Genomic DNA, 18,170 nt, shown 5'->3' on the forward strand with positions numbered 1-18,170 from the left:
TACTGACTATCACGTGGCACTGGTAGCAATCCTGAGATTACTACCTCTGAGGTCCTACTTTTTAAACTTGGCTCCTAACTCCCTAAATTCTGCTTGTAGGACCTCATCCCGTTTTTTACCTATATCATTGGTGCCTCTGTGCACAACGACAACTGGCTGTTCACCCTCCCCCTTTAGAATGTTCTGCAGCCGATCTGAGACATCCCTGACCCATGCACCTGGGAGGCAACATACCATTCGGGAGTCTCGATTTCGACCACAGAACCACCTATCTACTCCCCATACAATCGAATCCCCTATGACTATTGCCCTTTCACTCTTTTTCCCGCCCTTCTGAACAGCAGAGCCAGCCACGGTGCCATGGACCTGGCTACTGCTGCCTTCCCCTGGTGAGCCATCTCCCTCAACAGTATCCAAAACGGTATACTTGTTTTGGAGGGAGATGACCGCAGGGGACTCCTGCGCTGCCTTCCTGTTCTTTCTCTGCCTTTTGGTCACCCATTCCCTTTCTCCCTCAGCAATCCTAATCTGCCGTGTGACCAATTCACTAAACGTGCTATCCACGACCTCCTCAGCATCGCGCATGCTCCAAAGTGAGTCCATCCGCAGCTCGAGAGCCATCATGCGGTCTAACAAGAGCTGCAGTTGGACACACTTCCTGCACGTGAAGGAGTCAGGGACATCAGCCATGTCCCTGAGCTCCCACATTGAGCAAGAGGAGCATGTCACGGGTCTGAGATCTCCTGCCATTTTTAATCTTAACTTAGTTAAATGAAAAAGGAACGAAAAGTTTTTACCAATCACGATAAAACCAGAGAAATAGAAAAAGCCTTACCTTCTATACACCCCACCGAGTCCTTTTTTTTGGTTAGAGGAGGAGGGCGGGTGGGAGACACTACAAGTGTGGTGTCTCGGGTTCAGAAACCGCCCAAATATAGTGTTTTACTTACCCAGCAGTCCCCTGGCCTCCGCCGAAAACAAAAGGAAATTAAGTTTACTTTCAAACTGACCTTCCCAGCTGCTCACTCGCTCGCACTCTCTGCTCCCGAAAAAGCTGCTGCAATGAAAGCTCCCAGGAAGCAGGAGGAGAGGAATGCTTCTCCATTCAAAAAGATAGATAGAACAGGGAGCTCACTCAGTAACAAGCTCAACCAAGTCAGCCAGAATGACTGAAGGAGACTCACCTCCCCGCTCAGAGGCCGGCCTGAAACTCGCTCCCAGAAAGTGAAAGTGCTGACTACAAAGCGCTTATGATGAGTTGGGAAACGCAAATGGGAAGCAGCGTCTAGCGGGAGGAGGCGGCTTTTGTAGTTGTCACCAGTAAAGGGGCACCTGGAACAGAAAGAATGATAGCATTGCTGTCAACTAGTGATCCAAGATGAGACTAGAATACAATGCAGAGGAACAGGGAAACCACTTGCTAACACCTCATTGCTTTGCTGAATCTTCATTGCCTCCCCCACCCCCTCACCTGTTCACCAGGAGCTTCCATTGAAGCTGGGAATAGGGCTCGGCAGTAGGGCTCGCCCAGCACTCATTGAGCACCAGCACAAGGGATGGGTCGTTCCGGTTCAGGACACGAACCTCCACAAACACGGGCTCCCGGAGCACACTCAGGATCGGGTAGTCACTGGCCACGTACCAGCTCCGGTAGGCAGCATCTGAAAAGAGAAAGATGCAGGATGGTCACAATGTGCAGAGACAGAGAGAGAGAGAGAGACAGAAGTTGGACACTAGCCATCAGAGAGCACTCGCTACCTCTCGCTATTCTCAGCTCCAGAAGCAGGATCCCGGTCTCGGTGGCAGGCAGTGGCGGAGAAAGGGTGTAAACTCGGGGCTTCAGCTGCAATTCAGACTCCTGGCTTCCCTTGTAACTGCACTGCACATGGAGCCTGCAAGAGAAGGGACACGGCTACACAATTCAGCTCCTCACCACCTCTAGCCGCTCAATGTGCTCCCATTCTCACCTGAAGGGGCTGTCCCGGCTCACCGATCCCAAAGCACCATCCAAGATCTCAAACTGAGCCAACACATCCGTTTCATACACTACGTCCACCCCGTCCAGCTACAAGAGACACAAGACCATCAGTACTGACTGACACCCATTGATGGGACAGCCAAGCCACAATACATACCCGCTGGCTAGTGCCACACTCAGTGAGTGCGAACTCAAAGAGCACAGTGTCTACAGAGGCCACGGTGGGACTGCACTCAGCTCCGTGTCCATCCTTCAGATGCACCGTTGTCAGGTTTACAGGAGGCAGCGTCAAATCCTTGGAGATGGCGATCAGGACCCGCCCATCCTTGGTGCAAACTGCAAGACAGGCAATGAAAGGCGTTTAGTTGTTGTCCCAATCTCAGCAGAACATGTTTCTGAGAATACTTCCAGGGATGAGGGACTGGGACTTCAGCTCTGTGGATAGAACAAGGAATACAGTCCCAGCTTCCCCAGGAGGAGAGATTTGATAGGTGGGGAACATGAGGGGCCTAGACCAATTAGATAGAGAGAAACTGTTCCCATTGGCACAAGGGTGGAGAACCAGAGGGCACAGATTGAAGGAGATTGGTAGAAGCAGAGGTGACAGGAGGGAAAACTGACAGTGAGTGGTTAGGATTTGGAATGTACTGCCCGAGTAGTGGAGACAGATTTAATCAGAGCTTTCAAAGACTATTGGATAATTATCTGGAGAATACATGCAGGGCTTGTGGGGGGGGGGGGGGGGGGAAGAAAGAGAGAAAGAGCAATTGGCTCTAACCAAGGAAAGGGTTGGCCCACTCAAGGACAGAGATGGGAATCTATGTGTGGAGCCAAAGGAAATGGGCGAGGTACTAAATGAGTACTTTGCATCAGTATTCACCAAGGAGAAGGACGGTGGATGATGAGCCTAGGGAAGGGAGTGCAGATAGTCTCAGTCATCACATTATCAAAAAGGAGGTGTTGGGTGTCTTGCAAAACATCAAGGTAGATAAGTCCCCAGGGCCTGATGGGATCTACCCTAGAATACTGAGGGAGGCAAGGGAAGAAATTGCTGGGGCCTTGACAGAAATCTTTGCATCCTCATTGACTACAGGTGAGGTCCCAGAGGACTGGAGAATAGCCGATGTTGTTCCTTTGTTTAAGAAGGGCGATAAGGATAATCCAGGAAATTATAGGCCGGTGAGCCTTACGTCAGTGGTAGGGAAACTATTAGAGAGGATTTACTCCCATTTGGAAACAAACAAACTTGTTAGTGAGACAGCATGGTTGTGAAGGGGAGGTCGTGTCTTACTAATTTGATTGAGTTTTTTGAGGAAGTGACGAAGATAATTGATGAGGGAAGGGCAGTGGAGGTGGTCTTTATGGACTTCAGTAAAGCCTTTGACAACGTCCCACATGGCTGAGTGGTGCAAAAGCTGAAGTCACACGGGATCAGAGGTGAGCTGGCAAGATGGACACAGAACTGGCTCAGTCATAGAAGACAGAGGGTAACAGTGGATGGGTATTTTTCTGAATGGAGGGATGTGACTAGTGGTGTTCCACAGGGATCAGTGCTAGGACCTTTGCTGTTTGTAGTATCTCTAAATGATAAAGGAAAATATAGCTGGTCTGATTCGCAAGTTAGTGGACGACACAAAGGTTGGTGGAGTTGCGAATAATGATGAGAGGATTGTCAGAGGATACAGATCAGTTGGAAACTTGGGCGGAGAAATGGCAGATGGAGTTTAATCCGGACAAATGTGAGGTAATGCATTTTGGAAGGTCTAATGCAGGTGGGAAGTATACAGTAATTGGCAGAACCCTTAGGAGTATTGACAGGCAGAGAGATCTGGGCGTACAGGTCCACAGGTCACTGCAAGTAGCAACGCAAGTGGATAAGGTAGTCAAGAAGGCATACCGGCCTTCATCGGTCAGAGTATAGATTATAAAAATAGGCAAGTCATGTTGCATCTGTACAGAACCTTACTTAGGCCACACTTAGAATATTGCACACAATTCTGGTCACCACACTACCAGAAGGACATGGAGACTTTGGAGAGGGTACAGAAGAGGTTGACCAGGATGTTGCCTGGTCTGGAGAGCATTAGCTATGAGGAGAGGTTGGAAAAACTCAGATTGTTTTCACTGGAACGAAGGTGAAGGGGCGACATGATAGAGGTTTACAAAGTTATGAGTGGCATGGACAGAGTGGATAGTCAGAAGCTTTTTCCCCAGGGTGGAAGAGTCAGTTACTAGTTTAAGGTGCGAGGGGCAAAGTTTAGAGGGGATGTGCGAGGCAAGTTTTAAAAAAAAAAACAGAGGGTGGTGAGTGCCTGGAACTTGCTGTCGGGGGAGGTGATGGAAGCAGATACGATAGAGAAGTTAGACATCTTGACAAATATATGACTAGGAAGGGAATAGAGGGATATGGGCCCCGGAAGTGCAGAAAGTGTTAGTTTAGGCAGGCAAAGATCAGCACAGGCTTGGAGGGCCGAATGGCCTGTTCCTGTGCAGTACTGTTCTTTACTCTCAGGGAACCAGTAAGTACCTGACGGTAAGAATGGCCTCCTGTGCTACAATATTCCAATTTCATGGCAAGTAAAATTCATGCCATGTAAGTGCCAGGCAATGACCATCTCCCCTTGATATTCAATGGCATTCTAATCACTGAATCCCCCACTAACATCCTGGGAACTGGGGTAACTATATAAATAGTGTAGCTACAAGAGCAAGTCAGAGGCTGGGAATCCTGCAGTGATTAACTCAAAGCCTATCCATCTACAATAGCATAAGTCAGGATTGAGATAGAATGCACTCTACTTGCCTGGATGGGCACATCAACATTTAACAAGCTTACACCATCCAGGACAAAGCAGCCCACTTAATTGGCACCCCATCCACAAACATTCACTCCCCTACTCCCAAACAGTAGCAGCAGTGTGTACCATCTACAAGGCTCCTTAAACAGCTCCTTCCAAACCTACAAGCTTCACCACCAAGAAAGACAAAGGCAACAGTTACATGTTACCACCACCTGCAAGTTCCATTCCAAATCACACCATCCTGACTTGGAAGTATAAGCACCATTCCTTCACTGTTACTGCATCAAAATCCTGGAACTCCCTTCCTCACACTGTGGGTGTACCTACCCCACATGGACTGCAGCAGTTCAAAAAGGCAGCTCACCATCACATTCTCAAGGGCAGTTAATGCTGGCAATTAATGCTGGCCTGGCCATTAATACCCACATCCCAAGAACAAATAAAAGGCATGATTCCATGACCTCTCACCTGGAGGATCCCAATCCCACAATCACTTCCACTCTTCCATAACATTCCTGTCCCGATCCTAACCCACACCAAATCCAGTTCAATCTTTACCCTGCACTGAGTCACATCGGCTCCCAGTCCAGCAGAGAAACACATTTAAAATCCCCTCCCCATATCCAACCCCCACCACATTCCCCAAACCCACTTCCCTTGAATTCCAGCCCCTTGATCAGGAAGTTCTCTCTCCTATTTCCATCAGCCTCAACTTTAAATGGAATTCTCTCCACAAACCTCTCCCCTCCTTCGCTTAAAACCAAACCCTAAACCAATATTATCAGGGCTCAGTGTTAAATCCTGACAGTTAATATTCCCAGGATTCTCCTTGGGGAGATTGATTGGGATGAAGATAAACTATTGGAGGAGATGGTCTTCATCCCACAATCAGTTTCACTCAGACAGGTTTGAAATATCCACTGAATTGAATCCAAGGAAAATGAAAGGATTATCCAGGACAATCCCAACTACAGCTGACCCTGGAAATAACTGCTCTGGAATATAGACGGAGTGAGAATACACCCACCTGGCAGATTGTCCAGTGAATAGAAACACGGCGGCACATCCCGGCTCCCAACATCAAAGCAACAGCCTCTCCGCACACACTCACTGCCTGCAATTCCCGCAAATCCACACTCTTGCCGGAATTTGGGAGATATCCAACATTTATCAGCAGGCAGAAAGAGAGAGGGCGGCTGAGCAGAACAGATTGTAACAAATAACAAAGCTAGAATACGGAATATCTCCATGATAACAAGTGAAACCTCCCAGGTGAGTAAGGTTACTGAACACAATGCCCCTTTTTCTAACAGCTCTGTTTAAGCTGCAGTAAATGAGTTTGCCAATCAGCCTGAGACACAGTCCCAGCTCCACCGCCTCCTCAACATTAACCCGCATTCCCACGGCTCACACGGAGATGGGCTCTGTTTTTAATAAAGCAGGAAAGGACACTGGCTCCAAAGACAGCTCCACAAGTGTCCCCTCTTAAGGAGGCAGCACGGATAGAATTTAGACATAAAGTCTCATGAAGTAAAGAAAGCGAGAATTGTAAATGATCATCTTGTTGTTTGTGGTAATGATACACTCGGTATCTTGTGGGACAGAGAGAGGCCGCTTCCATCCCATGGACATTGGGGAAGATTGATTCAGCTCCAGACCAAAGCCCCTCTCAGAGACCCCCATCTCCTGGAATGTCCCCTTGTGATCTCAGTGGATTGAACAGATCCATGTTTTAAATAAAAACAGGAAATGCTGGAAATACTCAGCAGGTCTATCAGCATCTGTGGAGAGAGAAGTAGAGTTAATGTTTCAGGTCAGTGACCCTTCATCAGAACTGGCAAATATTAGAAATGTAAAAGGTTATAAGCAAGTAAAGCGGGGGGTGGGGCAAGAGATAACAAAGGAGAAGGTGTAGAAAGGACAAGGTCAAGGAATAACTGACCAGAAGGTCATGGAGCAAAGGTAAACAATATGTTAATGGTGTGCTGAAAGACAAAGTATAAGTACAGATAGGGTGTTAATGGACAGAAAACTGAACAGCCATAAGCACAAACATTAAAAAAAAACACAGTTGGTAAGCAAACTGAACAAACTAAGATGAAATAAATAAATAAATATATAAAAAATAAAATAACTAAAAATAAAAGTAAAATAGTGGGGCCCGTCCTGCTCTGAAATTATTGAACTCAATGTTCAGTCCGGCAGGCTGTAGTGTGCCTAATCGGTAAATGAGATGCTGTTCCTCGAGCTTGCGTTGATGTTCACTGGAACACTGCAGCAATCCCAGGACAGAGATGTGAGCATGAGAGCAGGGGGGAGTGTTGAAATGGCAAGCAACCGGAAGCTCAGGGTCCTGCTTGCGGACTGAGCGGAGATGTTCCGCAAAGCAGTCACTCAGTCTGCGTTTGTTCTCCCCAATGTAGAGGAGACCACATTGTGAGCAGCGAATACAGTATACTGCATTGAAAGAAGTACAAGTAAATCGCTGCTTCACCTGAAAGGAGTGTTTGGGGCCTGGGATAGTGAGGAGAGAGGACGTAAATGGGCAGGTGTTGCTATGGGTACCTGCATGGGTCCTATTTATGCCTGTTTTTTTGTGGGATATGTCAAACATTCCTTGTTCCAGTTCCTCAGGCCCCCTCCCCCAACTCTTTTTCTGGTACATTGATGACTGTATTGGTGCCGTTTCCTGCTCCCACAACTTTGCTTCTAATTTCCATCCTTCTCTCACCTTTACGTGGTCCATCTCCGACACTTCCCTTCCCTTCCTTGACTTCTCTGTCTCCATTTCTGGGGATAGGCTGTCTTCTAATATCCATGATAAGCCCCCCGACTCCAATCAGCACTCTCTTCTCATGCAGTATAAGTTGTTGTCTTCCCTCACATTGGTTATTCTTGTGATTGTCCTGATGAGTGCAGGATGAAAAGCTTCGATAACATCTCTCTATTTTCAGCAATACTCAAGTTCTGTACAACTAAATGATGATTTATATGTTTTTCCTTTAATTTTGATACCATCTTTAACTTTTTTATTTAATGACGGATGGTGGGTCCTCAGCTTGGAATTTTACTTTCTTGTTGGAATGTATCTATTCTGTGTATTCTGAAAGGCTGATTTTGCTGACCATGCAACCACTAGGCAGCGCAATATTTGCCCATGTGCAAATGCAGCCTCATGCACTGAAATGTCACTGTCTGCGATGTTTTTGGCAGCTGTCAGTAGCAAAGATGGCGCTGCTCAATTCATCACAAAAACAATAAGGAATGAAACCAAAAGATGATCGCAGCCTCATCGCTTCCTCTCCTCTGCTCTCCACTCCCTCCTGTTTCTGGTCACCTCTCCTGCTCCCAGCAACGTGCTGTTTAATGAATTTTATTGACAATTGTGTCTAGACACAACCCCTAATTTTAAACCAGTGAGCATTTTAAAAAGGGATTTACAACATTTTGGAAGTTGGAACAGATAAATCCTGGGAGCTTGTGTTCAGCTTGATTGTGTGTGCAATTCCCCTTCTTCACCTTGCTGCTCGCTCCCCACTCCTTCCCACTCGCATTCTCCTTCCCCTTCACTGGCTATCTTGTCACTCTCTCTCTTCCTCACTTCCCAGGAGTGGGTGGTGAAGTGGGGAGTGAGCAGCTGAGTGGGGAGAAGTGGCGAGGCTGGGAGTGATGAGTGCCGAATGACGTTTTTGCGCACATGTGCGAATTAGTCCTGGCAAGCCGGCTGCTGATGTCGGCTGAGCATGTGCAGCACCAGACTGACAGCAAGAGTCTGTTCTGTGCCTGTGCAAACCTGGGTGCACTCTGATGACATGGGCACTGGGCTGCATTGTCAAAAGTCACTTTGATTCTGAAATATCCCCTTAAATATCTGCCACTGCATCTTTATTGACTTATCCCTTAACCTAATTTGCCAGTTCACTTTTGCTAGCTCTGCTTTCATGTCCTCATAATTGCCCTTGTTTAAGTTTAAGATCTTGGACCCATTCTTCTCTCCCTCAAACTGAATGCAAAATTCAATCATATTATGATCACTGCTACCTCGGGGTGCCTTGACTATGAGGTCATTAATAATCCTATCTCGTTACACAAGACCAGGTCTAGTATAACCTGCTCTCTGGTTGACTCCAGAATGTGCTGTTCTAAGAAACTATCCTGAAAACATTCTATGACCTCCTTATCAAGGCTACCTTTGCCTTCTGATTTTTCCAGTCTCTATGTAGATTAAAATCCTCCAATGATTATCGCTGTATGTTTCTGACAAGCACCCATTATTTCTTCCTTTATACACTGTCCTACCATGTGGTTACTGTCAGGGGGCTTGTATACCACTCCCACAAGTGACTTCTTGCCTCTATCATTTCTCATCTCTACCCAAACTGCTTCTACACCATGGTTTCCTGAATTTAGGTCATCCCTTTTTATTGTGCTTATACCATCATTAATTAGTTCTGATCTCCTTAATGAAGAAAGGATATACTTGACTTATGCATGCAAAAAGGTCACTGGATTGATTCACGAGGAGAGGTTTGTCCTATTCGAAGAGATTAAGTAAAATTAACCTCTATTCCCTGGACTTTTGAAGAATGAGAGGTGATCTCATTGAAGTGTATAAGATTATGAGAGGACTTGGCACTGTTATGACCAGGTGAGAAGGGGTCTCAGGGTTCCCTCTCAGCCTTTGCCTAGTTTAACTGTAACAGGGTTTAATTTTAAAACATCATGTTTTTAGTTCCCCCTCAGTGAATCCTTGTTCACTGCCTTCCGATTATTAGGCAAAGAAATCAGACAGGATTTCTTAGATATAAATAAGCAAGGTGGAAGTTTATTAACCTTAAACTCTAATTTGGTTAATGACTATGAGTGCGCAACGCGGCCACACTAGCATACATACGCGATAAACACGCACGCAGATAGAGACAGAAAAAGTAGAAGGAATAAAGGGGAAAGGTTGGAGGCAATATCTGCTAGTTATGGTCCTTTGAGTTCAATGTGGAGTCTTTGCTTCCGGTAAATCTTGCTGTTCGTTGGGGCCCAGTGCACGCTTCAACTTGTTTCAAGGTTGGATCTTTTCTCTCTTGAGGTTTAAGCAACTTCAGTGAGTCTGGAGGCTTGAGAGAAAGTGAGAGAGAGCCAGCCAGGAGAGAGACTGTCTTGTTCCAGGTTCAGTTACAATCTCCAGTCTGTGTGGGCACAATTCAAACCTCCAAGTTGGTCAGTAGGTTAGTCATGTGACTAAGTTGTTTTCAACAAACTCTCCTGCATCTTTTGTGGATTCCAAAGCTTTTGGTGGGGGGAGGTTGAGGGGTTGGGGGGTGTAGTGCTCCCTCCCACCACGACAAGATGTGTATCACCATTGTCCAGCCCAATCTCTGTTCATCAAATCAGTAAGCAATTCTTTTGTCTCTCCAAGCACTGTCTCTTAGTATGCAAATGTCCTCCGGCCAAGTGTCTGGTGATCTCTTTTTAAACAAATCATTTCTTCACTCCAGCAACAGTTTAACATTAATGTTCATATGATGAAATTAATATGCCTCATTCTTGGCAGGTGGGGGTCTGTATGACAACACTTTACAGGCTAAGAGGCTGCTTCCCCAGCCAGGAGAGTTGAGAATGTTGGGACTTAAGCTCAGGAAAAGAGGCTGGCCATTTAAGACTGAGCAGAGTAGAAATTTGTTCATTGTGAATCTTTGAAATTCTCTACCCAGAGAGCTGTGGAGGCTCAGTCATTGAATAGATTCAAGACTGATTGAGAGGTTTTTGCATACTCAAAGAATCAAGGAAATGGGGCAGGAAGTGAGGTTGAGGGAGCAGATCAGCTACCTTGTGGAATAGGCTAAGGGGCCAAATGGCCGACTCCTGCTCCCATTGTTTTTGTTCTTATGTTAATCTGGGCTGGAATAGAGGAATCTTTAGAAAGAGGGAATACAAGGACAGGGCAAAGATTTAAAACATGGAATAAAAGCAAAATACTGCGAATGCTGGAAATCTGAAATAAAAACAAGAAATGCTGGAAATACTCAGCAAGTCTGGCAGCATCTGTAGAGAGAGAAGCAGAGTTAACGTTTCAGGTCAGTGACCCTTCATCAGAACTGGCAAATATTAGAAATGTGAAAGTGTATAAGCAAGTAAAGTGGGGGTGGGGCAAGAGATAACAAAGGAGAAAGTGTAGAAAGGACAAGGTCACAGAGAACAACCGACCAGAAGGTCATGGAGCAAAGGCAAACAATATGTTAATGGTGTGTTGAAGGACAAAGCATTAGTACAGATAGGGTGTTAATGGACAGAAAACTGAACAGCTGCAAGTACAAAGATGAAAAGAAAGTGGGTAAACAAACTGAACAAACTAAGATGAAATAAAATAAAACAAACACAAAAAAATTAATATATAAAAAATATAAGACAAAATAATTAAAAATGAAAGTCAAATGAGGGGCCCGTCATGCTCTGACATTATTGAACTCAGTGTTCAGTCCGGCAGGCTGTAGTGTGCCTAATCGGTAAATGAGATGCTGTTCCTCGAGCTTGCGTTGATGTTCACTGGAACACTGCAGCAATCCCAGGACAGAGATGTGAGCATGAGAGCAGGGGGGAGTGTTGAAATGGCAAGCAACTGGAAGCTCAGGGTCCTGCTTGCAGACCGAGTGGAGGTGTTTGGCATGGGTGGCACAGTGGCGCAGTGGTTAGCACCGCAGCCTCACAGCTCCAGCGACCCGTGTTCAAATCTGGGTACTACCTGCCTGGAGTTTGCAAATTCTCCCTGTGTCTGCGTGGGTTTCCTCCGGGTGCTCCGGTTTCCTCCCACATGCCAAAAGACTTGCAGGTTGATAGGTTAATTGGCCATTATAAATTGCCCCTAGTATAGGTAGGTGGTAGGGAAATATAGGGACAGGTGTGGATGTGGTAGGAATATGGGATTAGTGTAGGATTAGTATAAATGGGTGGTTGATGGTCGGCACAGACTCGGAGGGCCGAAGGGCCTGTTTCAGTGCTGTATCTCTAAACTAAACTAAAAAAAACTAAAACGGTCACCCAGTCTGCGCTTGGTCTCCCCAATGTTGAGGAGACCACATTGTGAGCAGCGAATACAGTATACTACATTGAAAGAAGTACAAGTCAATCGCTGCTTCACCTGAAAGGAGTGTTTGGGGCCTGGGATAGTGAGGAGAGAGGAGGTAAATGGGCAGGTATTACACCTCCTGCGATTGCAGGGGAAGGTGCCATGGAAAGGGGACGAGGTGGTGGGGGGTATTGGAGGAGTGGACCCGGGTGTCACGGAGGGAACGATCCCTTCGGAATGCTGACAGGAAGGGAGTGGAAGATGTGTTTGGCAGTGGCATCACGCTGGAGGTGACGGAAATGGCGGAGGATGATCCTTTGGACATGGAGGCCGATGGGGTGGAAAGTGAGGACAAGGGGAACCCTGTCACGGTTCTGGGAGGGAGGGGAAGGGTTGAGGGCAGAGGTATGGGAAATGGGCCTGACACGGTTGAAGGCCCTGTCAACAACAGTGGGGGGGAATCCTCGGTTGAGGAAAAAGGAGGTCATACCAGAAGCACCGTCATGGAAGGTAGCATCATCAGAGCAGATGCTTCGGAGACGGAGAAACTGAGAATGGAGTCCTTTCAGGAGGTAGGGTGTGAAGAAGTGTAGTCAAGGTAGCTGTGGGAGTCGGTGGGCTTATAATGGATATTAGTAGACAACCTATCCTCAGAGATGGAGACAGAGAAGTCGAGGAAGGGAAGGGAAGGGAAGTGTCCGAGATGGACCATGTAGAGGTGAGAGAAGGGTGGAAATTGGAAGCAAAGTTAATAAAGTTTTCGAGTTCGGGGCGGGAGCAGGAAACGGCACCAATACAGTCATCAATGTACCGGAAAAAGAGTTGGGGCCTGAGTAGGACTGGAACAAAGAATGCTCGACATATCCCACAAAAAGACAGGCATAACTAGGACCCATGTGGGTACCCATAGTAACACCTTTTACCTGAAGGAAGTACGTGGAGTTGAAGGAGAAGTTGTTCAATGTGGGAACAAGTTCAGCCAGGCGGAGGAGGGTGGTGGTGGATGAGGACTGGTTGGGCCTCTGTTCCATTGCCTAACAACCATTGCTAAGCCAATCTTCCTCATATCTGCAACTTTCAAACTCTGGCAACATTCTTGTAAATCTGTTTTCTCCAAACAATTATGTCCTTGTAATTGACTATGATTCAGTGATTATAATGTCATGGAGAGATAGTTACTTGCTCCCTTGTTAGCAAAGGTCATTGCCTGGCACTTGTGTGGCACAGAGGTCGCTTTTCCCAAAGAAGTCTTGGATACAGCACAAGTGGCCATTTGGCCTGTTGTGTCCATACTGTCTCAGAGCAATTCAGCTCTTCCCTTTCCCAGAAGCCCTGCATGTCGTCTCTTGATAATTATCCAATAGCCTTTGAAAGCTCTGATTAAATCTGTCTCCACTACTCGGGCAGTACATTCCTGATCCTAACCACTCGCTGTGTCGGTTTTCCCTCCTGTCACCTCTGCTTCTACCAATCTCCTTCAATCTGTGCCCTCTGGTTCTCCTCCCTTGTGCCAATGGGAACAGTTTCTCTCTATCTAATTGGTCTAGACCCCTCATGTTCCCCACCTATCAAATCTCTATCTTTTTGAATGGAGAAGCATTCCTCTCCTCCTGCTTCCTGGGAGCTGTGGCACTCACCATACCGCACTGTCTCTTTGCAGGTTTACTTCCACTGCAGTGCTGAGGTTTGCTCCCCTTCCAGCCGAGAGAACTGCACAGCTTCCTGCAGCCCCAGTAAGTACCTGGGATGTGAGTAGAAAGTGAACCCTGATGGGGAGTGTGTGGGAGATCTGAACACTGGGCCCAGACGTGTCAGCAATCCTGCAGCTCTGAACTGCTCAATGTTTTCCCCCAAGTCCCATTGTGTGCAAGTTTCCATCAGGAAGTGGTAGTCAGTGTGAGCACAAGAAAGCAGGGAGATGCAGACCAAGCATGTTGTGATCCCTCAGCCAGGATAATGTGAGCAGGAATGTTGGTTCATTGTTCTTCACTCCTCACCTGCAGAGTGGAATCTAATTGGTCCAGGTGCACTCTGCTCCAAACCTCAACTGGTTCAATCTTTGTCTGGGAACTTTCAACAGGCATCTGATTCTCATGTCAGCATGAGTTCACAATCTAATGTAACTATTATTGGGTTAGAGAGGGGTTTTCTCAATAACCACTGTAATTAATCAAGCCCAGACTGGCCATTTTACAAGCTGCTTGGTTGAAGTGGGTCCTCTGGGATTGGTTTGATCAGGAACCCATGTTTATTGTCACTATCATGGAGCCTAGTGTTTTTTGCATGAGGCCATCAAGTTATTACAGCCCAGGAGGAGGCCTTAAAACCCATCAAGTCCATTGTCACTTCTCTGTAGATAAGTCAGTCTCATTTCCTGCTCTATCCCTGTAGCTCTGGAATTTTATTTCCATCAAGCACCCATCCAATTTATTTTACTAAATGAATGATCCCATCTTCTGACACCTGATAGGCAGCAGGTTTGAGCTTGAACATCTGATTCAGGCAACTACTGAACCTTGAACTCTTCCTTTTCCCAGAGAGACGTAGAAGCACCAATGACCAGTCTGGGACCTTGGTGACCACTGGACCCATCATTTTCCTGGAAGATGGGGAGAGATTGTCTGCAGGGATCCAGCAGGAAGAGAAAGGTAAAGGAGGAACTTCCTCCAGTGTGTAGTGATGCAGTAACTGGTGCCCCTCTAACCCTGGCTTCTTTCCACAGATGCTGCTGTGGATTCCCCCTCCCATGTTCTTCCTGGAGTAGCAGTTGGGGTGGCTCTGCTCTCTGTGGCCCTGTTGGTTGGGACTGTTGCTGTGTGGAAAATGGATGTGGGTCACAGGGTGGGTTCTGAGTGCAGATCAATGGAACTGTAGATCTGACTGGATAATAAAATCCTGTTTATAGATGAAGTCTTGGTCTCTATCTGAATGTTAAATTATGCAATGGAATGGATGTTTCAATAGTATCTTTCAGCCATAATTACACTCCTTCCACAGGCAGAGGGAGGTGTAAACTACATTCCATTTGGAGTAAAATGGGCTTGCACCATGATTCTAGCTGTACATAACTCTGATCCTGGGCATTAGTTTCAAGCCTCTGTCTGATACTGCCACTTCCATGAAGGAATTTAACCAGTTCAAGCCTGGCAAATGAGCTGTCACCACCCATCCTCAGTGAACAGGACTGGTCCCTGGCTTCCGCCATATAGATTTGAACAGTAGTCTTCTCCTGTTGAGAATTAACACTAAGCTGATTTACTGAGGATTGTTGGGTTTTTAATGGGTTGCTGAAGATATTGGCCGCTGATACAATAACATCCCTGGGTGCTTCACGGAGAAGGAGTAGCGCTACCTGAGGAAAAGCACCAGCATTCCATCAATTTTTGGACCAAACCAGGATGTCACCATCTGTTGAAGATAGGAAACGGCCAGTCAGTTGTTGAACTGAATATTAATGGGAGATTAGCAAAACTGACTGGAGTCTGGCAGTGCTGCAGAGTTTCATTGTTTCACTGGTCTGTGAAGGTTATAGTTTGACAAGCAATCTGATAGAAGTGGTTATATTGCTGGACTACTGGTCCAGAGGCCCAGGCTAAAACCTTGGACATTGATTCAAACCCCTCCACTGCAGATACTGAAATTTCAATTAAACTTTAAAAAAAAAAAATAAATCTGGAATTCAATAAGCTTGACCATGAAACCATTGTCAATTGTTGTCTTAAACCCATCTAGTTCACTTTTTCAGGGAAGGAAATCTGCTGTCCTTCCCTGGTCTGTCCTACATGTGATTCCATAACCACAGCAATGTGGTTGACTAAACTGTCCTCAAATAGCCGAGCAAGCCACTCAGTTTCTTGAGGGCAATTAGGGATGTGCAACTAATGCTGGCCTTGCCAGTGATGCCCACATCCCTTGAAGTAATTAACAATCATCCTAATGTAGTTTCCACTGTTGCTGAGCAGTTGGGAATTGTCAAATACAGATTGATTACAGACCCATTACAAAGCATGAAGGAGGGTCAGTATTAGGATATTCAGGATGGAGTCTGTGGCTGCTCGTCCTTGTGTAGTGTCAGCTGAATGAAGCTCTACTCCACTCTATCCATTTGAATGACACTGTTCTGCTACAACAGCTCCGTGCTAATTCAATACATTCATCTGGGCAATGCTTTGGAAAGCGATTGTGACTGATAAAAGGCAACTGCTTCAAAGGCTCCAGGAAAATTATCTGAATGTGACCGTGAATCAAGTTGGACAATATTGGCATCAAATAGTCAGCATGACCTTCTGTGTTGTAACCATTCTGCATGTCACCTCTAGTTCTATTTCCAACCAGCTTGTTCTCTGGTTTTGACCTGTTCTAGCAGTAGTAAGTTACTCTGTAGTTACAGTGCAGACCCTCAGTTTGAACACTTATCAAATCACCAGCTTCAATCTATCCACATTAGTGAATTTCCTCATCCCTGCATTCCAGTATCTTTTCTGCACCCTCTCTAAAGCCTTCATATCTAATGTGAAGTATGGTGTCCAAAATTGGACACTACTCCAGCTGAGGACAATACAATGTTTTAGGCAAGTCCATTAACTTTGATTTTTTTGTACTCCAGAGCCTCTTTACAAAGCTCTAATTACATCTGCTTTATTAACCTTTTTCTCAACCTGCACTACCAATGCAATGGCATGTCAGCCCAGTCCCTCTGCTCCTGCACCACTTTTAATCCTTTATTTTATATTGCCTTTCTACATTCATGTATCACTACCTTTCTGTCTATTCCTCCAGCCTCTTCACAATTCCCAGTTGTCATTTTACATACATGTCTTTTTCATAAAGACAATGTAGATGTAATGGTCCTCATACTGGCCCCAGGGAATCTCTGATCTATCCTCCAGTCTGAGCAACAGCCATTCACCTCTACTCACTCAACCAACTTCATATCCAGGCTGCCACCATCTCTTTGATTCCATTGGCGTCAGTGAAGTTGACACCTGTTAAGGACATTTTATGAAATGCTCTCGGGAAGTCCACATACACAACCACATGACCCTCATCAACCCTCAGTTTTATCATTGAAATATTAAACACTTTGCCCTTGGTAAATCCATGATGGCTTCCCTTTAATCTACACGTGTCCAAGTGCCCTGGTAATTTGCCCTGGATTATCATTCTCAAAGCTTTCCCACAAACAAGGTTGAACTGACTGGCCTGCAGTGGCTGCTTTTATCCTTGCAACTTTTTTGAACAAATGCATTTGCAATTTGTCAGTTATTCGGCACCAGCCCTTTATCTATCTGAGGAATGGAAGATTATGATCTGTACTTGAGCAATTTCTGCCCTTGTCTCTCCATCCTTGGATGGATCTCCTCCTGTCCCATGTACTTGTCAATTAAAGTACAACCAGCCTTTCTAATGCCTCCACTTTATCAATGTTTAGCCTATCCAGTGTCTCAATTATCTCAATCACTGACTTTGGCAGCATCTTCCTTGGTCAAGATGGATGTCAAGTATCTGTTTACTGCCTCAGCCATGCCCTCCGCACCCATGCTTATTTCCCACTTTTGGTCCCTAATCTGTCCTGCTAATTCTTAAAACCCTTTTTATTGTTTAGGCCTGTAGAAGACCAAAGGGAATCAAAAGTTAGTTGTCAGTCTCCTTTTTTTAAAAAAACTCTTCATTAACCTGCTTCTGATATTTCCATGCTCAGTTTGGTTCTCACTTGTTTGCCTGTCTTGTCATGCACTTTTTCTGATTCAGCTTACACATGACAGAATTTTACACCCCCCCCCCCTCTGAGTAGGGAGGACCTCTTCCTGATCCACTCACACCTCTGCTGCCAATTTAAGCTGGGTGGCAGTGAGAAACAGACTTTCTGCCCCAGGATCAAGGCCCTTAATTACTCAATTAACTGCCATTTTGAGGCCTCCATCCACAGATAATTTAGCCTTGGCTGCAGACGGCCAAGTCTTCAACTCACCAGATAAAACTCAGCTTTTTATAAAGCTGAAGGCTGCCTGATCAGTCACATGCCCCACAGAAGCCTACCCTGAAGCCCCAGTGCACAACACACCCCCAACCCCTAACTGCCCCTTGCCTTTCCAGGGTCTGACCAATTGTCCCCAGTGAGGCCCTAAAACTAACTATTTTTTTGCAGAGCTGTCAATCATCTTTCTCCTGCAGCTGGCTGCAGTTCCAGCATTGGCCACTGCTCCCAGTGGCACTGCTGAGACTAAAAGCTGTCAGCCTGCTCATTGGTCACCAGCTCCATTAGGTGGGATTTAATACTTCAATGAAGTAGAAGACCAATTACACTCCTGGGGAGTGTAAAATCCAGTCT

At 46.0% G+C, this 18,170-nt stretch overlaps 1 protein-coding gene across 1 annotated transcript; it reads right to left on the bottom strand.

Moving 5' to 3' along the window:
* Positions 1-1,022: 1,022 nt before the first annotated feature.
* On the bottom strand, positions 1,023-6,153 carry LOC137381170 (zona pellucida sperm-binding protein 4-like). The gene is made up of 6 exons (XM_068053557.1): positions 5,807-6,153; positions 2,136-2,314; positions 1,968-2,065; positions 1,759-1,892; positions 1,472-1,661; positions 1,023-1,332 (listed from the first exon to the last, which is right to left on the bottom strand). Exons 1-6 carry the CDS (start codon positions 6,027-6,029, stop codon positions 1,023-1,025), a joined length of 1,134 nt encoding a protein of 377 aa, XP_067909658.1. The 5' UTR covers positions 6,030-6,153.
* Between the last annotated feature and the right edge of the window lie 12,017 nt (positions 6,154-18,170).

The sequence above is a fragment of the Heterodontus francisci genome, chromosome 2 (genome assembly GCF_036365525.1).
Source record: "Heterodontus francisci isolate sHetFra1 chromosome 2, sHetFra1.hap1, whole genome shotgun sequence".
Classification (NCBI taxonomy): Eukaryota; Metazoa; Chordata; class Chondrichthyes; order Heterodontiformes; family Heterodontidae; genus Heterodontus; species Heterodontus francisci.